Source organism: Sceloporus occidentalis, unplaced genomic scaffold (genome assembly GCF_023333645.1).
Source record: "Sceloporus occidentalis isolate IW3139 unplaced genomic scaffold, rSceOcc1.0.p SCAF_14, whole genome shotgun sequence".
Classification (NCBI taxonomy): domain Eukaryota; kingdom Metazoa; phylum Chordata; class Lepidosauria; order Squamata; family Phrynosomatidae; genus Sceloporus; species Sceloporus occidentalis.
In genome coordinates this window covers 2,556,872-2,582,133 of record NW_028316994.1, presented here as the reverse complement: position 1 = coordinate 2,582,133, position 25,262 = coordinate 2,556,872, and the positions used below count along the sequence as shown (strand labels likewise).

Sequence of the window (25,262 nt, the reverse complement as noted above, 5' to 3'; positions counted from 1 at the left end):
GCCAGAGCAGCGACTTTCAAGGAAAAAAAAAAATCAACATTCACTTTCTTTCCAACACACAGAGACAAAGCCTAGGTTATGACTGGGTGGTGACTGTGAGCAATGAACCGCTGGCTTGGGGAGCCTTTCCAGTGACCATTGTTTCCTCTTTCCTCACCCACTGCAGGGATAAGGGGGGGGGCTAATTGTATTAAAAGCCTACCTCAGTTTTTCAAGATTGCAAGTAGAGAAGGGAAGAAGAGAGAGAGAGAACATCAATGAAGGCTTTACATATTTTCTGTTGTTGTTGTCCTGAGAGAAAAGGTGAACACTATGTGTTTGAAGGTGCAAAAATCTGTGCCAGTTCACTTAACACACTTATGTATAGATTGGCCCTACAAATACTCATGCAGTTGTATAGATCCATATCTATGAGAGTTTCAGAACGTTGCCTTTTTAATTGACATCTCCCATAGCTGGGTGGGGGATTATGAGAGCTGTAATCTGTAACTTTTCTGATTCTCACTCACTCACTCAGTCTGTCTCTCTTCTCTCCAGTACATACTGTAATGATCAACTTATTTGGATCAGCTAACACACATAGAAAATACAGTCCAGCATAGTGGTTAGCATCTTGGACTTTAGGTGGAAAGATCTGGGTTCTTGTCCTTGGGACAATGTTAAATTTATATTGTGGTGGTCAGTGTCAGAGTTTAAGGCCTACCTTACAAAATTATTATTAGCATAATATATGTGGGTATATTGGACTTAACCCAAGCCCATGTATTTCCCCCTGAACTCTGTGGAGGATACCCATTCAATATGCAGCATTTCCTTTTTTAAAAGAAAATGGGACTCATTTAATAGAAACTTTTGGATCACTGTGTTAATTTATTGTAACATATCCCCCTCCCAGGTATTGTTGAACTGCAAGTCCCAGGATCCTCTAGCTAGTGTAGCCAGTGCTGAGAAATACTGAAAGCTGCAGTCCAACAGTAGATATCACGAAAGTTTGTTATATAAAGCTGTAGAACAAACTCCAGGAGAACATGATCACGCCTACTTAAAGATCCCACCACTTGCAGGGCATTAACCAGGTCATCCCTGTTGGTTAGGATGAGATCTAAAATAGCTGATCCCCTTGTGCCACTCCCACCTTTTGGACAATGAAATTGTCTTCAAGGCAAGTTAGGAATTTGCTAGACCTTGAGGTTTTGGCTGAGTTGGACTTCCAGCAAATATCAGGATAGTTTGTTGTGGGCTTTTCAGACTATGTGGCCATGTTCTAGAAAAGTTTATTCCTGACATACCGTATTTTCCAGCGTACAAGATGACTTTTTGACCCTCTAAAATTGGGTCAAAAGTCGGGGGCTGTCTTATACGCCGGGTGTGCGCGCTCGGCTGCCAGTTTCTCAGGCCTCCAGAGGCCTGAGGAGCTGGCAGCCCCATGCTGGCTTCTAAGGGGCCTCCGGAGGCCTCTTAGAAGCTGGTGGCAGCCCCGCGCTAGCTTCTAAGGGGCCTCTGGAGGCCCCTTAGAAGCCGACGTGTGTGCTCTCTGGGCCACCGGCTTCTCAGGCCTCTGGAGGCCTGGAGAGCCAGCAGCCCTGCGCTGGCTTCTAAGGGGCCTCCAGAGGCCTCTTAGAAGCCAGTGCGCACACTTTCTGGGCCGCCGGCTTCTCAGGCCTCCTGAGGCCTGGGGAGCCGGCAGCCCCGTGTCAGCTTCTAAGGGTCCCCCCAGAGGCCTCTTAGAAGCCGGCGTGTGCGCTCTCTGGGCCACTGGCTTCTCAGGCCTCCGGAGGCTTGGGGAGCCGGCAGCCCCGCGCCGGCTTCTAAGGGGCCTCCGGAGGCCTCTTGAAGCCGGCGAGCGCGTGAACGGCTGGCTGCTAGATTCTGAGGAAGAGGGGTAGCCTTATATGGTGAGTATATCCTAAACTCTATTTTTTATTATAAAAGTTGGGGGTCGTCTTATACGCCCAGTCGTCTTATACGCCGGAAAATACTCTCTCTCTCTCTCTCTCTCTCTCTCTCTATATATATATATATATATATATATATATATATATATATGAATCCTACTAGGTCTTGATTTTAGTGTTTTTCAGGACTGGTAGCCAAACTTTACTAACTTTAAGGGTTTCTACTTTCCTGTTGAAGTTGTCTTGGTGTTTGTGGATTCCAATGGCTTCCCTGTGCATTATGACATGATAGCTGTGGCATGGTCCAGAATTTCAGTGTTTTCAAAGATCGTTTTATGCTCAAGATGGTTTATAACCTGCTACTCCTGATTTTTCTGGCTGACCCAGTCTGCAGTGTATCTCGTGTTCCTTGATTTGTGTTTGAACACTATGTTTAGTGGTCCCTATGTAGACTTGTTCGCAGCTGCATGGTATGCGGTAAACTCCTATGGCTGTGAGAGCATCTCTCCTGTCCTTTGCTGAGCACAGCATTTGCTGGATTTTCTTGGTTGGTTTGTAAACCATTTGGAGGGAAACTGGTGAGGAAATGACCCGTACCCCCTAGTGATGACTAATGGTTTTGTTAGTGTAAGGGTCTGCCTGTATGGGATTTTGGCTGCTGCAGTCCTGTTGCCAAAGCCTTTACAGGACTGGGCCCAAGCTGCCAGAGTTCTGAAAGGATCAGGGCTAGACACAGCTGGCTCTAGTCATGCATGACAGCTGGAGGAGCCCTGTTGGCACAAGGTTAAATGTCTGTACTGCAGCCACTCATTCAAAATCATAAGGTTGTGAGTTCAATTCCAGCAAAAGGGCTCAAGCTTGACTCAGGCTTGCATCCTTCTGAGGTCACTAAAATGAGTACCCAGATTGTTGGGGGCAATTAGCTTACAGTTGTAAACTGCTTAGACACTGTTAGTTCAGTATGAAGCGGTATATAAATTAAATTGTTTGTTTTGTTTGAGGTACAGCCATTTCAGGGTAGCATTGGCTTTTCAACCCTTGTCACAGCAACACAGTCTTCTGTGCTGCTTGTAGCTGCTCTGTTTCCATTTTGCCTTGTTAGCTTTGCTGCGTTCAGACTTGATCTGGCCCATTGGACACCTGGAACTTGTCCTTGCTGTATATATACCTGGGCTGTTTCCTGACTTACCTTCTGCCTCTGGCCCATTAGGCATCCTAAATCTCACCATCAATGGTCCTGGCCCCAGAAGCCCGCCTTGGGATCCAGGTCGCCTGTGCTTTAGACCCTGACAGAATACATTCAAAACTCTGTCTTTGAAAACTGCACAGTTTTTGGAATCTTTCTCACAGTGGGAAGGAAATTTCTCAATTTACTCATTGCTTCCCTTGAAGCACTTGTACTTTTGTAATTAATAAAATATGGGACAACTCAGATCCAGTACACCAGGCTCAGTGTACCCTTCTACCTATGATATAAACTGGTCTTCTAAAGGTAAAGGTAGAAAAGTGACCGGTGCTATCCTGGTAATATCATGAAAACTGTATTTTGTTTTTGAGAAAGTGATGTTATCTAACAGACAGTGAATATGTAAACTCAGATTTTGAAAACTTTCCTTGTTAAAGTAAGTCATGTTGCAGCAGTGTGAAGACTCACTTCTGCCTAGATTTGATAGATCCTTAGAAGTTTTGACTCAAAATACCTTCATTGGTATCTTCAACGGAAGCATTTGCAGATACATACTTAACCATTTCCACCAGGATTTTCAGTTGGCAGAATCAGAGAGTTGGGCCATCCCTCCCACACTTCCCCATAGACTGCATCATTGTTGTCAGCATGACTGGATGTGATGCAATATCACATCTAATTTTAGTTTGTGGTTGGAAAATTGTAACTTTTTTCTTGGTTTGGAGGAAGGATTGAGAGTGTGCACAGCAGGAACCATCCTGCAACATTTTTTTTGGTAGTTTGGGTATTTTGAGGGCACATCCCCCCCAACAGCTGGTAAGTGACAGCTAAATATCAAACTCCCATGCTCTTTATCTGTGCCATGATGCTGTTCTTTGTGGCCTTTCCTCATGGAGGCCAGCAAATACAATTCCCCCTTGCAATGCTGTGCATCATGAGAGGGATCCAAATTTCCCTGGATCTGAACAAAGTTGTTTATTTTTTAACAAAACTTTCTGATGTAATCTTATTGAAGGAGAAAAACAATGTGTTTTAGATGTGTTCTTCCAAGCACTTACACTTAAAACTCTTAGCTTTGAGTTGGTAATTAAAAGGACTGTAATTGGATTTTAAAATGACAACAATTAATGCTGTGGCTCCCTTGTGCCACCTTCTGCAGTGCCCTTTATTATTAGGAAAGCTAATAACAAAGTCTTTGAAGGGTGTCATAACTACTCTGAATAGCACTGGGACGAAGGTCTGAACACAGAACAATCAGCTCTCTAATACTTTATATTTTGGTTGCCAGCCTTCTGAGATGAAAATAAATGGAAAAAGGATAATCTATGAGACTAGTACTCAGGATGGTGTTATTACTTATCTTGCTTCTGATCTTGCTTCCACATGTATGCAAATGCTGCACCATTCAATGTATGCTTGGAGATCCACACCAGCCACTTCACAAGTACCACCAGTCAGGAGACTTCTTCATCGGAGGCATTGCTTCTCAGACCTTCATAATTTCCAGTCCAATAGACTTCACCCAAGAGACCCCATCTGCATCATATGAAGAGCTGGCGTAAGAATCAGGGCATCATATAATTCTAGAGTTGGAAGAGACCACAAGGGCTATCCAATCCAACCCCGTGCCATACAGGGATACACAGACAAAGTACTCCTGACAGATGGCCATCCAGCCTCTGTTTAAAACCTTTAAAGAAGGAGACTAGATCATACTCTTAGGGAGCATGTTCCATGGCCAAACAGTTCTTATTGTCAGGAAATTCTTCCTAATGTTTAGGTGGAATCTCCTTTCCCATAGTTTGAAGTCATTGCTCCATGTCCTACTCTATGGAGAAGCAGAAAGCAGGCTTGCTCCATCCTCACTATGACATCCATCAAATATTTAAACACGACTATCATATCAACCCTTACCTTTCTCTTTTCCAGGCTAAACATACCCCGATCCCTAAGCCATTCCTCATAGGGCATGGTTTCCAGACCTTTATGTTCTAGTTACATTGTTTTTAAAAATTGTTCAACCATGCATTTCCATCTATTTTTTTCCATTACTTTTGTGGGGACAAGGTGTAGGAGATTTTTTTTTTTTTAAAAAACAAACAAACTTGGAATGTAAAATAGAGTAAAATGTTTAAGGGGAAATTTAGGTTTTTTCTTTAAAGAATAATACAATGCATGTTACCTCCCCCCCAACTTGCTTCCTATCTTTGTTATGCATGCACCAAATAATGCTTAGCTTTTGATGATACATCCCTTTCAGCTATTTCAATCTTATTATGATCATTTTAGGATTGATTGTCTATTAGTTCAAGAAAGCCTGGATATAAGAGTAATAAAAATAACACTTCATCATATGAATGGCTTTCGAGAATGGTACCACATTGTCATCGTAATGCTTACATTGCGATATCACTTTTCCCCCTTAAAATTGATTTTAGCAAACATTGTCCTATAGATAAATCTAACTTCATTTTCTTTCTTTTAAAATGAACTTTGATTGTCATTTTTCACTTTATTTCTGACAGATTTTTTAAAAAAATTGTCAATGAAAAATTGAATAATGACATTGTTTGAAAAATGCAAATTCATCTTACAGCTACTTGTAATGCAGGGGTAGGCAGGTATTTTTGTTTGTTGAATACCTCATCCAAAAAGTTTGTATATCATACTGTAAACTGGCACTTTACCAAGTAAATATACTGACAGATATGTCCACAAGTCACTAATATAGCTTGCTAGCTTTATCTGTAAATGACCTAAGGTTAATTATTGCCTCAGTAAGCCCTTTCTATAAATATTGTAATCTCTAATAATGAAGTAGAAATTAATCAGAGAATTCTTGCAAGAATTTTAGACAGTATGAAATTTCTTTCTGATGTGGAATGCAACTCTCATTCTAGTTTAATAACTAAGAATTACCAGCACATCCTAGCCTTGGCGTTTGCAGTGAAGGATGTCAATGAAAATCCCCATCTCTTACCCAATGTCACTTTGGGGTTCCACATTTATGACAGCTATTTCACAGCCAGAAATACCTACCATGCAACAATGCTTCTTATCTATACATTGGGGAGATTTCTTCCCAACTACAAATGTGACCCTCAGAATACCCTGATTGGAGTTATTGGGGGATTGGACCCACTAACTTCACTTCATATGGCAACAGTCTTGGATATATACAAGATTCCACAGGTAGGACTACTCTCTCTGTGCATTTGTTTCTGTCTGTCTACAGTGTTCTATCATCTTCCCTACATTTAGTGTTTATTTTCATTTCCATATATATGTTATTTTTCAGTGACAAGGGAATTAGACAAAAGTGATAGACAAATGTGGACATATTCCTGTTCTCTCATACACACAACATATATATTTTCTTGTGCATGGAGATTCTTGTTGGAATCAAGTGTGAAGGGATTATGAGGTGCATGATAAAAAACCCAACCACAATATTTCCATTCTTGTAGAATTTACCTATGACTATCACATGTGGAGCAGAAAGTTCTGAAGAAAGGATTCCTTATGCATTTGGTTGAGGGGAAAATCACCCCTCTATAGGCCTAAATATCCCAAAGACACCAGATATCATGTGTTCTTGGAAGCTAAGCAGGGTCAACCCTGGTTAGTACTTAGATGGGGGACTGCCAATAATTACCATGTGCTGTAGACTATGTGGTGGGGCCAATTTTAGGGTACAAGAAAGCAGAGTGTCCACACACCCTCGAGCCCTACGACGTTGTCCGGGTGTCATTTTGGTGCACGCGTGTTCACCTGGAATGTGTGTCAATGATGTGCCTCGTGTGTCGCATCCAAACAGCACAGTGCACAAGGGATATCACCACGCTGCTCCAGGGTGCTACTGATGCCTCAGCAGTAGCAGAGGAAGGAACCACATTTTACGGCTCCTTTTTCATGGCGCATCATTGCCGTGACATGCAGTCACTGCGACAACAATACACGGGAGAAGAGGGTGGCATCTCATCGCTCTTTTCTGCCCGTCTGTATCCTTCCTATAATCCAGAGGAAGGAACACCTCTTGAGTATTCCCTAAGAAAACCTTATAAAATTCATGGGGTCATTATAAGTCACTGAATGCTTAGAAGTATGGCATATTGTATGTACATCGTCAATTAAGTTAACAGTAGAGAATTGCCTGAGGTGTACAGTCTAAGAGCAAACAGATATTAAGATAATACATATTAAAATTCAAACAGTAAAATATATATCACAACAGGTTAAGATAAACATAAACTATCAATCATGTTGTGTTTTGAATGCCAAATCCATCCTGAGTGATTTGCTATACATGGGTATTTGCTAAATTAAAACAGGAGGAAAAACAATATATATAGTAAAGGTATTTTCATTCTCATATGGAAAATAGGACAGTTTGTTGCTCCAAATGTTTATTTCCTTGCCTATTCAGTTGGGCTCCATAACCCAATGAAGAAATGAAAAAATCTCTTTTCACCATAAATGTGCCTTGGGCAAAAGCCAACATTTAAAGACACATCCCCTTCCAAATTAACTTTTTAACATGGTCAACTATTTAGCAATAGCTCCCCAATTTATTATTTCATAATTTTCATCTTGATTGAGTGCAAGGTAGGAAAACCCTCACATTTCTCTACAATATATATATATGTATATATATCTCAGCGGGAAAGCAAGAGGACCTGCTTAGCCCTGAAGAGGTTAGGTCAAACCTGCATTGTATTGGAAACAACAGCAGTAATCAGACGATGTATTCTGAACATTTAATTGTGGTATATGAACACTGTTATTATACCTTTTCTCCCCTTGACCCTATTTTTAGCTTATATATGGCCCTGCTCCAGTGATGAATGATAAAACTCCTGGCCTTCTGTTCTACCAAATGGTCCCTCCTGAAAAACAACAGTATACCGGGATTTGCTCTTTGCTGCTGTATTTTAGGTGGACATGGATTGGGATCCTTACTTTCAATGATGAGAATGGAGATAGATTTCTAGAAGCTGTATTTCCAATCTTTTCCAAGAGTGGTATTTGTTTTGCTTTCATAGAAAGAAGCCACACCTTTTCTGTGGTTGACAAAATTAATGAGATGTTTGAGCAAGGGGGAAAAATACACGACAGAATCATGGACAGCAAAGCCAATGTAGTAGTAGCTTATGGACCGTCATATTCCGTGGTGTTTTTGAGATGGTTTTCATATCTATCAGGGCAGGAAAAGGTGACAAATAAACCAGGAGGAAAGGTCTGGATAATGACTGCCCAGATGGAGCTCACTTCAATGGTCTATCAAAGGACTTGGGATGCGGAAACAATCCATGGTTCTCTGTTCTTCTCAGTTCATTCCAATGCTGTGCCAGGATTTCAGCAATTTATTGCAAGCAGAAACCCTTTCAACACCACAGGAGATGGTTTCATCATGGACTTCTGGCAACAAGCCTTTGCCTGTGTATTTCCAGACATTAATGAGGTAGTTGGGGAGATATGTACAGGCAAGGAGAAGCTGGAGATCCTACCTGAACCTCTGTTTGGAATGAACATGACTGGTCACAGCTACAGTGTCTACAATGCTGTCTATGTGTTGTCCTATGCTCTACATGTTTGGTTTTCATTTAGACTGAGACACAAAATGGTGGTGGACAGAAGGGGACTGAATTTTCAGAAAGAATGGCTGTGGCAGGTAATGATACACCCGTCTTGTGAGTGTAACAGAAGGCTCCCAGATGCATGATAAACTCCATACTTGCCAAACTTTTCCTCTCCTATCATTATCTTCTTTCTCTTCCATCTGTGTACATGTAATGGATCATTCATATTTAGTCAACATTTCCTATTTTCTTTGTGCAGTCTGTGAACATAGGATGCTGAGTCATACATGATTCCCTCCTGCTTTTCCTTCTATGATTCTGCACTTTGTAAAGCATAGTGTACTTTTGAACTACTCTGCACCCTTCTTGTCTACTGTGTCCTCAACATTATACTGTTATTGCCTTGATTGTCCATTTTTTAAATCAATTTATAATATTTTACTGTGTCATTTTTCTTCATTCAATATCTCCCATATTCAATTTCCCCACATTGGGGATCAAGCAACAAACCAGGGATTAAGGGCAACTTAAAGGGGGCTAAATAAACTAAAGGCATCAGATGCCATCTGATCTTGGAAACCAAGCAGTGTCAGCTCCGGTTAGTACTTGGATGGGAGACTGCCAATGAATACCTTGTGCTGCATGTTATATTTCAGAAGAAGGAACTGGCAAAACCACATCTGAGTATCTTATGCATAAGAAAATCTTATGAAATTCTTGGGGGTCACCATAAATCAACAGATGACGTACAGGCACATATACACAAGTGCAGCCTTTGCCTTTTATAGAGTGTTCTGAAGCATGTTGGCTAAATTATGAAAGTGATAAACTGGAGTGTGGAATATAAGACAGCTTTAAAAATGTTGTTTGCTATACATTATCCTCCTGTTTGTCAAGTCTTCTTTGCTATGTGAAATTACTTCCTTTGTACTGAAGCTGAATTATGAGATATATATGTGAGTAGATTGCATTAACTTAAAAAATTGGGAAAAAACTTGAAGGAAGTAGTGTTTTAGGTCCAAAACACACTAGAGAAATAATTCAGTTTGAGATCACTTTAACTGCCCTGGCTCATTAGTAAGGAATTCTTGGAACTATAGTTTTGTAAGACATTTAGCCTTCTCTTTCAGAGAGCTTTGATGCCAGAGTAAACTGCAATTTGCAGGATTCCCTAGCACTGAGAAAGGGCTGTTAAAGTGGTCTCAAATTGGATTATTTCTCCAGTGTGTTTTGGACTCCAGCATTAGATTATACTCCTGTTGCCAAGGTCAGGCATTATCCAGTACAGGCAGGCATTCAAAAGGGTGGCTGTGATAGTTTACAATCCAATCCACAATGGTTGATCCCCTCACCCTGCTTCCCGAAGTGTGTGACAGAGGGGCTGGACAGATGGGTGGCATCCAGCCGTTCCTTTAATGGCCAGATCAGTGCTGCAGCAACTGCATGCTGTGGCACCGATCTGGCCTCTGCAGAGCACAAAAATGATCAGGAAAAAACAGCTCCTTTTTGCGTCCTATAAAGGGTGTCATAGCTGCCACAGTGCAGCTTTCTGATGCCCTTTTGGCACTGCATCGTCTAGATGCAGAGCCAGGGCCATGCCATGATGCCACACACCATCTAGAAGGGTGCACGGCATCATGGCGCAATGGGGGCAGAGTCACGCCATCCAGCATGTGGATGCTGTGCCGTGGCTCCGCCTACAGGCTGGCACAAAGTGCCAGTCTGTAGAGCCCCAGAGTCATGGACGTGTGACTTACTCATGCAAGCTGCCCTCATCTGTGTTGATTTTGTTTGCTTGAGGCTCAAATGTTTTGGAACCTCTGCTGGTAAAAGTATTTCCCCCCTAACTTCTTCTCTTTGTGTCTTTAATTCAGCTTCACTCCTTTCTAAAAGATGTGTCATTTAACAACAGTGCTGGGGAAAGAATCTCTTTCAATCAGAATGGGGAATTAACAACTGGATTGGATATTATTAATTGGGTTGTTTCCTCAAACCAGTCTTTTCATGCAGTTAAAATAGGGAGAATTGACTCCCTGGCTTCTCCAGACAAAGCATTCACCATAAATGAAAGCGGCATAACATGGCACAGTGCATTTAACCAGGTAAAGTCTAATTGATGCCAGTTTGTGGAATCTTCTGGGTTTGAAAAAAGCAACATACTGAGTCTTCTTTCTGAAGTGTAAAATTAATTTTATTCAATAATAACCTGTATTCAAGTTTTTTTTTTATCTCAGTGTGCAAATTGGTATATGAAGTGAGCAGTGTAGCAATATAGCCATGGGTCCCAGGTTCATTATTTTCAAGACTATCATTAATGCTTTTTTATTTCTGGATTAGATACAGCCCCTTTCTGTGTGTACTGAGAGCTGCTACCCAGGTTCTAGCAAGAAAGTGAAGGAAGGGGAGCCATTTTGCTGTTACAGTTGTATCCCCTGTCCAGATGGGAAGATTTCTGATCAGAAGGGTAAGAAATATACTGAAATTAAATATTTTAATTTTATAAAGTCCCTGTGCAGGGAAGGAGAGGGGGTGGATTTTATCATGTATTTTTGGTGTGTCATCATCTTTATCTGGATCAAGGCCAAAGATGCTTACTTTACTTAAAACATAGTATTAAAACTGCATATTTCTTATTTTGTCCTCAGATGCGATTTTTTCTGTAAGAACAAGTACTCACATCACCTCAATCAATGTCATGAAAGAAAGTAATAATATGTAGATCAGTGACATCTCTGGCAAGTCCTACAGACTGACTCTGCCTCTCTTCTTTTTCAGACATGAATGACTGCTATACATGTACCAAGGAAAAACATCCCAACAAAAAACGAGATTTCTGTATCCACAAGGAAAAAAGCTTCTTGTCTTTTGAAGAACCATTAGGAATTGGTTTATCGTCTTTTGCTCTTGCCTTTACCTTGATCACAGCTTTGGTGCTAGGAACATTTATGAAGCACCACAATACTCCCATTGTCAAAGCCAACAACCGGGACCTCAGCTATCTTCTCCTTGTCTCTCTACTACTATGCTTCCCCTGTGCCTTGCTGTTCATTGGCCAGCCTGAGGAGGTGACATGTCTCCTTCAGCAAACTGCTTTTGGCATTAACTTCTCAGTGGCTATTTCTTCTGTGTTGGCAAAAACCATCACTGTGATTCTCGCTTTCATGGCTACCAAACCAGGATCTGGGATGAGGAAATGGATAGGAAAGAGATTGGCTTATTCAATTGTTATTGTTTGTTCCCTTATTCAAACAAGTATTTGTTTGGTGTGGTTGGGGACTTCTCCACCATTTCCAGATGTTGACATGCACTCAATGGCAGAAGAAATTGTACTGGAATGTAATGAAGGTTCTGTTACTATGTTTTACTGTGTTCTGAGTTATATGGGCTTCCTGGCCATTGTCAGCTTCTCTGTGGCTTTCTTTGCAAGGAATTTACCTGGAGGTTTCAATGAAACCAAGTTAATTACATTCAGTATGTTAGTCTTTTGCAGTGTTTGGATATCCTTTATCCCAACCTATGTGAGCGCCGAGGGAAAATACATGGTAGCTGTGGAGACCTTCTCAATCTTAGCCTCAAGTGCTGGATTGCTTGCTTGCATCTTTGCACCAAAATGTTACATTATTGTGTTGAGACCTGAACTGAATAAAAAAGAGCAATTAATCAGAAGATAAATACAAATTAATCTGAAGATTGTTAAATTGCTGTGTGCTTTGATACAGCTGGCCTACTAGATATGATCCATGTATTGCTAAATTATATTTGTAAAAAGGGAATGATTGGAAGAATGATTGAGAGTAGGAGTAGAATGGAAAGAGTGAATTATACATTTGGCATATTAGAGATACGAATCTCTTGGAAATGTTGGAGCCTTGGGGCCATTTACTGCTCTGTATTCAGCAACAATTGTAAGCAACAGGTTATTTAGCAGAGTGTTAAGGGGGGGCTGGATTGAATGCATTTAGTTGAGTTACTTTGGGGACTTTGGCCACTGATATTAACAGGAGACTGAACAAGGATAGGAAGTTGATCGTTTGCTGTTGTGAAAGTTATTTGGTTCTGGATGGGAGAAAGGCTGGGCATACATACATACTGTAATGAAAGTAGAAAATTAATTCAGAGGATGGCTTGCATAATTTTTCTTTAATACATTTTTCAGAATCTAGGAGCCATTGGGATTAGCACCCCCTCCCCCCCCCCCCATGGTAGGCTTTACACCAGGGGTCACGAGAATGAGAAAATGTTTTAAAATATTTTGAAATATATAACCTTGTGCTTTCTTTATTGAGGCCACCTGTCTGTATTGGGCCTTAGTTAGTGAATAAGATAAGATGTCATGGTAGCTTGTTAGAACCACTGTTTATTATTTGTTAGATAGTCATGTGAGCTAGTTGATGTATTTCATAAATAAACATATGTTGACCATTTCAACTCTTTGTGTTCTTATATGGTTAGATTCTAAGCTTGGCATATTATTGTGTCTCTAGATACTGTATAATAATAATAATAATAATAATAATAATAATAATAATAATAAGATGATGATGATGATGATGATGATGTTTATTTATATACCGCTTTTCCAAATTAGATCAACAGTATGATCTGTGGTATGAACCACAGACACAACAATGAGATACAAACTAGACACATAACAGTAGTCCTTTTGCACTATTGTTCTTTGGCCACTTTGAGAACATGGCAGGTCTCTTCTGACAAATTGCTGTTGGCATTTCCATTTCAGGGTCTGTCCTGTCTGTGTTGGAAAAAGCATCACAGTAGTTTGCCTTTCATAGCTAAGAAACTAGGATACTGGATGAGGAAACGGGGAAGAGACTAGCCAATTCCATGGGGCATTTGGCTTGCAACCTTTCCCCCATCTGAGATGATGACATATGAAATGATTGAAGACATATTTGAATGTAATATTAGTATCACTGTGGGGTTCATCATCAAGAAATTAACTGAAACCATCTCACAAGTCTCCCTGAATAGAAAACTTAGAGATGTGAACACCCATTTTAGATTTAACATCTCTCATTCCAGATCACTTAGATGCAATCTCCCCTATGGACAGTTTCTCGGTGGCACAAGGTTTACACAAGGCATCCCAAAAGCCACATTCTGAACTGCAAAACAACCAAACAACCGAAACCAGGCCATACTTCAAACATCTCAATTTGTCTTTCACCTTTAATCATATCACCAATGGCTTACAGAGTTTCATTTAACAATAACAACAACAACAACCAACACCATTGTTAATTATTTCAAAACATTACAGGTTGCTAAGAAAACCCCCAGTTTCATTTAAAAGAACCAATAAAATAAAATTAAAAAATCAGACATTTTAGTGAGCAGCTGTTTACAGGAACAAAAGCAAACATCCATGGACAACTTTGCTGACTGCAGCCATACTCACAGAACATAATCCCTGTGGCCATTATGTCTATTGCAGATATACCTCCGAAATGAATGAATTTACAAGCTACAGTAGCAAAGAGGCCGGGGTATATTTTGACTCTTGTTATTGCTTGAAATTGCAGTTTTGTCATCTAGACTTCAAATTTCGGGTTGTAGAAATGAAGAACTCAACCTCCTCCTACTATTGTAAAGTCATTCTGTATATTTTCTCCCCTAGCCTGGTTGCATATCTCCCTGAAGCCTATCTCTGAAGCCTATCTCACCACCTTTTCTCCCACTCTTTCATTCTGACCATCTGTAAAATACAGATACAAAAACCTTAAGCTTAGTTCTTTGTCAGTCCTCCAAATGAAATGAATTTTTCAGCTCTATAAATTTCTGCTGCTAATTTCATATATCGGTTTGAATAGACTTTAAACAATATACAAAACTTTTAATATATTATGATGTTTTATATAGATGTTGTGATTAATTATGTGTTGTCCTTTTGATTTTTAATTTGTTATTTCTATTTATTTTTATATATCCTCTGAAGTAGGCCATTGAAATAAATGCATAAGCCAAAACAAATTTGGCTTGTTTAAAAAACAAAAAATAGCAAATACCATCTAAAGAGCACTTGGAGAAGTATCTCCCCCTTTCTTTGGAGAATACTGCAGAGAAATATTCAATTTCTCCCACATTAAGGAGAAAATGACACAAATTATAGTTCCTTGAATGCAAAGTATGGAATTGTGACAGATTCCCAATATCAATGAGAACCTACTGGTACACATTTATCATTGTATTCAGGTTTATTTTTATGCTGTATAGCTTTCCATTTGTTCACATATGTTCAGATTCACATTTGATCCACACTGGATGAATCCTGCTTTGATTTGGACATCATCAAAATGTGTTCAAATCAACTGAATTTGCTTCTGGTTTCAGGATTCATCCTAAACCAAACTATACCCTCCAAATATGTTGTTCCGGACCCAGATTCACAGATAGTGTTCTGGATCCCTCTGGCTTCATCTGGATTGGCAGATTCACTGTCTCAGGTTTTCTTATGTGGGATTTCTATTGACTGTCCCAATCCAGTGTCAAAGCAAAATTGAGACTCAAGAAAACCATTCAAGTAAAATTACTAAGTTATTAGGCATGATACAATTTGACTTTCAAAATAATGTGTGTGTGTGTGTGGGGGGGGCGGTGATGGGAAGCTAGTCAATCTGGAACAGGAGTAGACCTCTGTTGCTGACAAAGTATCTAAATGAAAAGAAAAAAAACCTTAACTAATTTGGTTGCAGAGACTTCTTTTCAGTTGTATCAAAATGTTTTTGTTTGTAATTCTGCAGGAAATCTCAATTGCTCAAATGGTTGTTACATTATTATATAATCAGTAAAAGGATTGTAATTAACTAAGCTTCCACAGAGTTGTTTTTCTAAGCTTGCACAGATGTCTATTAGCCACTTGCAAAACAAGAGAGAGAGAAAATAAAGTTGGGGACTACAGACTAGAGTCCACAGGCCTGGTGTTTGATGCATAAATCTCAAACAAGGCCTCGGGTTTATGTCCATTCAGGTCTAGATACTATAAATTTGAAGATCTTATTGATTATGTTCTACATGGAGATATCTGCAGTGTGAAGATTAGCAGTTATGTTCAAGATGCTACTGTCAGTGATGCTGTTGCTTACACTTCTTCCCCAAATGATATTCAAGACACAGGTTTTTAAATGCAGGTTAGGCAATCCGCACCCTCCCTACCATGAATATCATCAATCAGGAGATGTATTTGTTGGAGGTATTGCTTCGCAGGCATTCATTGTCTCTAATTCTGTACCCTTCACTGAAAAACCTCCACCAATATTGCCTGAAGAAATTGTGTAAGGAATTTAATACTTTTAAATCTTTCCATTACTTTGCAGTTTGAGAAAGGAGACAACACTGTTGAGGGAATGCTGAATGAATGCTGACTCCCTTGTTCAACTGAGGATGGGTTTGAATTTTCTTCACTAGATTTTCTCTAATTCCTCTCTCAAACTCAATTCTCAGGGATTATTTGACTAATTTTATACCTTCCTTATTCATGCAATACTTCATTTATTGACATTGGTGTGGCTCTTTGTTTAAGTAAATAAACAGATAAGTGGAGGCAATTGGGCTACCAGCCTTAAACTGCAGCTACCAAGTAAGTAAAGTCCAGACACACCTTTATCCTTCCAAGAATAGTTGTTGGTGACCTTAGTCTCCATTCCCACTATTCCTTTATCCTTGTAGATCATATCTTAATTTAGATTATTAAATTATGGCAATCAATAAACATCACCATGGAGTTCCATGTTTAAGACAGTTATTTCAGTGCAATGTGGACATCCCATGTCACAATGCTACTCACATACAAGCTGGAAGGAGTTGTACCCAATTACTTATGTGGTACCAAGAATAACCTTATAGCAGTCATTGGAGGAGTGGACTCTCAAATCTCCCTTAATGTGCCAATCATTCTGGATGTCTTCAAAATTCCACAAGTATGGCATGTTTATAGTGATATAAACATATATCTTAATTTAGATTGTTAAAGGGCAAATATTGTCATATTCCTTATTTGTAAGCTGCTCTGAGAGTCTGTTTTAAGTCTCAGAGACTTAAGGGTGAAATTTAAATGCATTAAATAAAAAATAATAATGGCATAAGTCTTGAAAGATATTAAAGTACATGTTCTAAACATTCTGAATTCACTGCTTTTCGTTACCTGTTGTTTTATGAAAAACACTGATACTGTTTGCCTGCCTAATCTTTGGATATATTTGCATCAGGAAAGATAGTATAAAATACTATAATAAATAATTATAGACAAGAAAAAGCAGAACTTTGTGGCAATGATTTTATTAATTGTGGGAAATTGTAATCCTTCTGATACAGAATGCAACTTTCTTTGTAGGGTAGTTCCTAAGAATTATCAGCATATCCTATCTTTGGCATTTGCAATAAAGGAGATCAATGAGAACCCACATCTTTTGCCCAACATCACCTTGGGGCTCCATGTTTATGACAGCTATTTCAATGCAATGTGGACGTATCATGTCACAATGCTACTCACATCCAAGCTGGAAGGAGTTGTCCCCAATTACTTATGTGATATGAAGAAAAATCTGATGGCAGTCATTGGAGGATTGGACTCTGAAATCTCCCTTAATATGGCAACCATTCTGGAGATCTACAAAATTCCACAAGTATGACATGTTTATAGTGGTATCTCTGTAAAACATTTCACATGTCTTTTGCATTTCAGCAAATGAGTGTAGTTTTGTTGTTCTGAACAGAATTGTATGAAATCAAATACACTTGGGAATAAATCCTATTTAGCTTTCAGCTAGAGTCAATCCATTGGATCAGTAGGATTTACATATGTGCCAATTCACAATTGACACCAAGAATCTACTCTAATTGGGACTAATGACTAGGACCAATATCGTTATTTGTTGTGTGCATTTGAAGACAAGGCAAAGAAATGCAGTCTTTAGTTTTACTTTTGAATAGGATGGAAGAATATTAGATTTGAATTATAACTGTATTTAAGTAGATATTTATGGAACTTAAAATATAAAGCATCTATCTGGTATTTCAGGTAATTTCATTGTAACACCAAACTGTTCTAAATGGTCAGATTTCTGTATCATTATCATCATCACATTTCTGCAAAAAGTGATCTGTGTCAGCACTAGTAAGTAAAGACTCTCTCTCTGGCCCTTATCCCATGTGGGTGGTTTGCAGCTCAGACCCGCAGTCACTCCTGTTAGCAATGTGAAAAGTGATCTTTTTTCACACCAGATCCAGAGTCACTCCTGTCTAGCAGTGCGAATTCACATTAAAACGTGATGTTTTACCACACCTGGTTGCCTTTCTGAATCAAGGGGGAAGCGGAGTCAGTTTGATTCCAAGAAAGTCACGGAATGCGGATTCAAGCAAAGCGGGGTGAATGCACTTTGTATTACCACACCGGAATATACTTTGAGGGTTCAACGATTTGAATCATTTGAATCAGCACCCTTGCGCATGCTCAATGGGGCTCTGGATGCTGTCATCCTTCCCTGCCCCCTCCTTAGCTGTCATCTTTCATTGGGATGAAGGAGCAGTCAGGGGATGATGGAATGGGTGGCAGGTTGGCAGAGAGGAGGAGATGGCGATGCAGGAGCAGTCAGGGGATGATGAGATGGGTGGCAGAGGGGGCAAGATGGGGCGAAGGAGGAGGAGGGCGATGAAGGAGCAGGACATAGGGGGCCAAGACGGGTGACACTGGAGTGATTTTCCACACCAGACCAATTCGAAGTGAAATCGAAGTGAGCTTGAATGCAAATTCTGTGAATTCCCTTTTTTCCTGATTTCACCAAAATGAGTCACTTTGGAATCACTGCGGAAGCCCCACGGAAGGGGCTCCCATAGAAAGGAATCGTGTCTGATAACACATACACGTTATGACATGAATCCAAATCGTTGGACCCACAGTTATGTCAGAACTGAGCTGCAAGAGCTCTAAAAATCTCCATGTGATAAACTCCTCTGTATAATAGTGAATGCATGCAGAAATAAAGACTTATGGGATATGTTTCTCATAACAAAATAAGAATCAAGTCTAGCCAAATGCCTCATTTCAGTGTCAATTTTGAGCATGGTATATAATGGGTTTAACTCCCTAGTTAATTTTATATGAGTTTTAGGCGTGATCTAGTTTTATCTTTGTATATATTCTGACATTTTGTATTTCATTGTTGATATGGTCAGTTGACTAATCAATAAACTTGTTGTTGTATAGAATGGGACTTGAACATCCACTGGGGAGGGGGGACTCCTGGAATGAAATCCCAGTGGATACCAAGGGCCCACTGGACTATCTTTTGCAGAATTATAAAATCCAACTTATTCTGAATTGGTCAGTTTTTCCCCCCTTTTTTCCACTTTGTATCCAAATTTAGCTCATATATGGCTCTTCTCCAGTGAGGAATGATCAGTCCTCAGACTTTTCCTTCTACCAGATGGTCCCTAAAGAAACATTTGAATATGAGGGGATTCTTTCTTTGCTTTTGCATTTCAGTTGGACATGGGTTGGGCTCCTTGTTATGGATACCAACACTGGAGAAAGATTTCTACAATCTGTAGTCCCCCAATTTTCCCGGCATGGTGTCTGTTTTGCTTTCATAGAAAGTATCCCTACGCTAACTTTTGTGAATGAAATTAAAGATATGCTACAAGATGGAGCAAAAATAAAAGATAAAATTGTGGAGAGCAAAGCTAAGATAGTGGTGACATATGGAGAATCTTATTTCATGGTGTTTTTGAGATGGTTCCCATACCTCTCAGAACGTGAACACATGGCAAACAATCCAAAAGGTAAAGTGTGGATAATTACATCCCAAATGGAGCTCACTTCATTTGTCTTACAAAGGACTTGGGATATAGCCATAGTCCATGGTGCATTGTCTTTTACAGTTCATTCCAATGAACCACCTGGATTCAAGCCATTTCTTGAAAGCAGAAATCCTTCTAGCACAGTGGAAGATGGTTTTATCAGGGACTTTTGGCAACAAGCCTTTGCCTGTGTATTCTCAGATACATTTAATGGCAGAGAAGATGAAATTATTTGCTCTGGGAAAGAGAAGCTAGAGAACCTTCCTCTGACTTTTTTTGAAATGGGAATGACTGGCCACAGCTACAGTATCTACAATGCTGTCTATGCTGTGGCCCATGCCGTACATGCCATGTCTTCCTCTAGACTGAAACATAAATCTATGGTGAATGGAGGGGAACTAAATCTTCAGAGCCAACCATCGTGGCAGGTAATCAACTAAAAAGGGCACATATGTAAATATTCTTCTAGGTTTTTTTTCATGGTTTCTTTTCTTATTATTACATTTTTCATTTGGGAATCTATCTTTGGCCCTGTAACAGTATAGGGTCTCCTTCTGTCTCACACACACATATGCCGAAGTAACCTTTATAGTGGTGGCAGTATGCTAGATCTAGACAAGGTAGATTTTCACCTAAAGCCAGTCTACACAATACTTCCTAAGTGTCACATGCATGTTTTATGTTTTCACAGAAAAGATGAACTCCGATGGGAATGTGCTTCATTCTTTTCACACAAACTTACACAACTGTGCTTCTTGACTACATAACTGTAGTTTAATTCTGTGAATTCTTTTACTTTGCATTGAGGATAAAATCAAATATATATCAAGGTTTTTGTCTGTATTTTAGCTGTTGGCATGTCAGGGACATAACAATATTTCTATAGTCAGTTAATCTTGTCCTTGCATTTGTCCAATCATATCCTCTCTCTTCACTTTCATGATTAATTCCATCTCTACTCCCACCTACCATTTTCCTTGAAACAGTATTAAAACACCCCCAGGGATGTAATTCTTTGAGGAGATCTTTAGATATCTGAAAGAGCCAATACATCTTTGTCCAACTGCAGTATTTTCTGATCTCTTGTCTTTTCCTTTTTCAATGTAGCTCCATAAGTTTCTGAGAGGTGTTACATTTAACAACAGTGCTGCAGATGAGATTTCTCTTAATCACAATGGAGAGTTAATCATGGGATTTGACATTTTCAACTGGGTTGTTTATGCCAACAAATCACTTAACATGGTCAGAGTTGGGCAGATGGATCGCCAGAGTCCTCTAGACCAGACATTTATCATTGATGAGGATGCCATAACATGGGGCACCTGGTTTAATCAGGTAGGAGCCAATGATGTAAAATAAGGTCATTTCCTAAGTTTGAAGGAACACAGGAGTTCTTTCCTATTATGCATAATTGATTTCATGGGAGAGAGGCGAGCACCTATAAAATACCATGTTTTTTTTTTTAATCAGTGTCAAAATAATAGAGCATCTGTTGCATGATTCTAGTTCAGTGGCTCCCAAATTTTGGTCTTGATCTCCCACAATTCCTGAATGTTGGCTAAGCTGGCTTGGACCTCTGGGAGCTGAAGTCTGATACACTCAGAGGACCAATATTTGGGAATAGCTGTTCTACTTAATCATCCCAATATTGCCATGGAATGAGATTCCTTGCTTGGAGATTTTGATATCCAACTATTCTGCAACACCTGCCTCTTGCTGATTTTTGTCAAACTATTATAAGTCACTTTTTGAGCAACTTGGAATGCTAGAAGAGTTTTTAAAAGTGTGGGTGATGATGGTATTGACACAATTTACTACTCAAAACACCTGTGTAAGAAATGTATGTAATGAAAGATCTGATATAAAACTCACTAATTTAATACCTTGGAAGTATAAATGCATGAATACCACTACTGTTCTACTTATGTTCAGTAACAAATAAGTGACATACAAACAAATAAAAAGAACACGAACAATTATTTGGATGCAGAGGAAGTTATTTATTTATTTGTTTAATTTATTTCCCATCTTTCTCCCGGGATGGGATCCAAGACAGCTTGCAGGAATTTAAGATAGAGGGTGCTTCTACACTGTAGACAAAAGGCAGTTTGACACCACTTTAACTGCCATAGGTCCATCCTACAGAATCCTAGGGTTTGTCTTTTCATGAGACACCAGCACTTTTTGACAGAGAAGGCTATATACCTTGTAAAATGACAAATTGCAGGATTCTATAGGATGGAGCTGTAGCACTTAAAGCAATGTCAAACTGCATGATTTATACAGTCTAGATAGATCTTTAGTTAATATGTTGCCTTCTAAAGGTTTTTTTAAAGAATTAAATAACAGTTTTATTTTTAAAATATGGTTAAAAACAGGTAAAAACACATTTAAAATTACCAGTAAGAGACGAGAATTACAGCATGCCACTTCACAAACACAATTGCTGCATATGGGTAATTTAAATCTCAAAGGCCTCCCTGAATAAAAAAGGTCTTGACCTGCTGGCAGAAAGAAAACAAAGTGGAAACCAACTGGACCTCCCATGGAAAAGAACTGCACAATCTGAGAGCAGCCAGAGCAAGTGCTCTCCTGTGCCCTCACCAAATGTGTCTATGAAGGTGGTGTTATCATTTAGTCTATTGGATAAGATGATCATTAGTAACTTGAGTACAAATGATCACTGTGAGGTATAACTGTTTTTCGTGAATCTAAAGCAGGGGTAGGCAACCTATGGCCCGCAGGCCGGATCCGGCCCGGCAAGGCTTTGGGACTGGCCCCAGCCCGGTCCTGCTGCTGGTTGCCGCTGGGGCCTTTGGCCTCTTGCGTGAGGGCATGGGGCCTTTGGCCTATCAGGAGGAGGCGGGCAAGGGGGGGCAAGGGGGGCAAGCGGCGGGCAAGGGGGAGCAAGCGGGGGCAAGGAGGAGCAAGCGGGGGGCAAGGGGGGCAAGGGGAGCAAATGGGGGCAAGTGGCAGGCAAGGGGGGCAAGGGAGAGCAAGCGGGGCAAGCGGTGGGCAAGGGGGGCAAGCGGGGGCAAGCAGAAGGCAAGGGGGGGCAATTGTCTATAGAAGCCTCAGAAACATGCATTTATATTAACCTTTTTTAAAAAATCAGCAAATTTTTTCGCATGTCCTCCATTTTTTAAAAAAGTGTCCTCCATTTGAAAATTTTGTCCTACATTTGTCCCAGATTATTTATTTATATAAATTTTTTTATAAATATTTAATTATTTATTTTTTGACTTCGGCCCCCCAGTTGTCTGAGGGACAGCAACCTGGCCCCCGGCTCAAAAAAGTTGCCTACCCCTGATCTAAAGCATGGGCTGCATCCTTTTCAACCAATCCTGCAAGTAAAATAAAAGAAAATGGCACATTCTCTGACATAGAAAGAACCATGACTGAAATGGGGTGAGAGGTATTTCTCAATGGCTTTATCCCACCATGCTTTGATAATATTTGGAACTATAGAAATAAGGGCTTGTTGTGTGTTATTGTGTGTCTTCAAGTCATTTCCAACTTAAGGTGATCCTAAGATGAACCTGTTGTGGTTTTTATTTTGGCAAGAATTGTTCAGAGGAGTTTCCCACTGCCTTCCTCTGAGGCTGAGAGAATGTGGCTTGCCAAAGGTGAGTGAGTTTCCAGGGCTGAGTGGGGATTCAAGCCCTGGTCTCCAGAGTCATAGTCCAACTCTCAAGCCATTTCGCCATGCTGGGTCTCACAGAGAACTAGGGTTTACAGCCCTCTTTTTCTGTGCAGGTTATAACCAGAATTTCTCAGCATTTCCAGCATTAGAACAAAGATATCTGATGAAGCTTTGGAATAGCAATTACCTTTAAACGTTGGCATGCATGAACAGATTCTTGAATCTTAAAAATGTTAGGATCACTCTCAGGATAACCCTCCTGCTTTTTTACTTGTGGACTAGACACGACCACTTTCTGTATGTAGTAGGAGTTGCCATCCTGGTTCTAGCAGGAAAGTGAAAGAGGGGCAACCATTTTGCTGCTATGATTGCATCCCTTGTCCACATGGGAAGATTTCAAACCTGACAGGTAAGACATGTTGATATATTTGTCTAACCTCTTACAATCTAGAAAGACCAGACTGGCAGTGACCTCCCAGAGGTCCTTTTCTATCACCGCTCCAAAAACTTGGAATGACCTGCCGAAAGAGATTCGCCAATTATCCTCACTCGAGGCTTTTAAAAAAGCGACAAAAACCTTTCTCTTCCAGCAGGCCTTCCCCGATTGATAATGTCCAGAATCTATTGAATCCCCCTCCTTTTATTATTTTTCTTATTTGTGGTTTTTTTTAACTTTGATGTATTGTTAGGTACTTTTTAAACATCTTTTACTGTTTAATTTTATAGTTGGGAGGGAGGGTTGGGTTGGGGTCTTGTGAGACTTGTTGTTTTTTATTGTTGTACATTGTATTCACTTTGCTGTTACCCGCCTCGATCCTCAAAGTGGAAGAGGCGGGATATAAATAAATTATTATTATTATTATTATTATTATTATTATTATTATTATTATTAATATTGGCTGTAATATGAAGGAATGTATAAATATTGTATGATACACAACCAAACACTTCAGCTGCTGTTCAAGATGCTGTAGCAGAGAAAGCAGATAGTCTGCTTTCTTGGTATGTGTGGTGCTTTTCAGCTATCCAAGGGGTTCATTTTCGCTTCCCAATAACTGCCACGGGAGAGAATTGGAGTTCATATAACTATACATTTTCTTCTCTTCTCTTCCAGACATGGATAACTGTTACAAATGCAGTGATGAAGACTATCCAAATGAGAAGCAGGATTTTTGCATTCCAAAACCTATAACATTTTTCTCTTACAAAGAGCCTTTGGGGATCACGCTAGGCTTCTTTGCTCTTCTCTTTTCTTTGATCACAGTTCTGGTGTTAGCAACAATTATGAAGCACCATAACACTCCCATTGTCAAAGCTAACAACCAAAATCTCACTTACACTCTCCTTGTTACTCTCTTCTTCTGTTTCCTTTCTGCCTTGCTCTTCATTGGCCAGCCTCAGAAGCTAACATGTCTCTTCCGACAAATTGGTTTTGGCATCATCTTCTCAGTGGCAGTTTCTTGTGTGTTAGCAAAAACCATCACAGTGGTCTTGGCTTTCATGGCCACCAAACCAGGAAGCAGGATGAGAAAGTGGGTGGGGAAAAGACTGTCAAAATCCATTGTTCTTTACTGTTCCCTGATTCAAGTAGGAATCTGTATTGTTTGGTTAGTTACCTCTCCACCGTTCCCAGATGTTAATAGGCAAAGCATAATTGAGGAAATTGTGCTAGAGTGTAATGAAGGTTCAGCCATCATGTTTTACTGTGTCCTTGGCTACATGGGATTCCTGGCTATCATCAGTTTTACTGTGGCTTTCTTTGCCCGGAAGTTGCCTGACAGTTTCAGTGAGGCCAAGTTCATCACATTCAGCATGTTGGTCTTTTGCTGTGTTTGGCTATCCTTTGTGCCAACCTACTTAAGCTCAAAAAGAAAATACATGGTAGCTGTGGAGATCTTTTCTATTTTAGCCTCTAGTTTGGCGTTGTTAGGTTGCATCTTTGCTCCAAAATGTTACATAATTTTGCTGAGGCCTGAGATGAACAACAGGGAACATTTAATAAAAAGAAAGCAATAAAGAAAGAATTCATGTCTCTATACATCTTACTGTAGTCTGCAAACCAGGATTCTTTGTCTTTCTTTCTTTTGTAGATGTATGCACTAGAATTTCCATATTCCCTGTCAGCAGCTATCCTGAACATGTTT

The 25,262-nt window shown here is 39.8% G+C and overlaps 3 protein-coding genes across 3 annotated transcripts; all 3 read left to right on the top strand.

Moving 5' to 3' along the window:
* The first annotated feature begins 7,921 nt into the window (after nt 1-7,921).
* Nucleotides 7,922-8,803, top strand: LOC149303535 (vomeronasal type-2 receptor 26-like). The gene has a single exon (XM_089480771.1). It carries the CDS (start codon nt 7,922-7,924, stop codon nt 8,801-8,803), a length of 882 nt encoding a protein of 293 aa, XP_089336897.1.
* A 598-nt stretch (nt 8,804-9,401) lies between these two features.
* On the top strand, nt 9,402-12,890 carry LOC149303534 (vomeronasal type-2 receptor 26-like). Its single transcript, XM_089480770.1, has 5 exons — nt 9,402-9,406; nt 9,885-9,927; nt 10,535-10,762; nt 10,998-11,124; nt 11,436-12,890. Exons 1-5 carry the CDS (start codon nt 9,402-9,404, stop codon nt 12,329-12,331), a joined length of 1,299 nt encoding a protein of 432 aa, XP_089336896.1. The 3' UTR covers nt 12,332-12,890.
* A 3,563-nt stretch (nt 12,891-16,453) lies between these two features.
* LOC149303533 (vomeronasal type-2 receptor 26-like) lies at nt 16,454-25,134 on the top strand. The gene is made up of 6 exons (XM_089480769.1): nt 16,454-16,602; nt 17,011-17,302; nt 19,043-19,903; nt 20,583-20,810; nt 23,401-23,527; nt 24,233-25,134. The coding sequence occupies exons 1-6, from the start codon at nt 16,454-16,456 to the stop codon at nt 25,132-25,134; spliced, it is 2,559 nt and encodes an 852-aa protein (XP_089336895.1).
* Nucleotides 25,135-25,262: the final 128 nt, after the last annotated feature.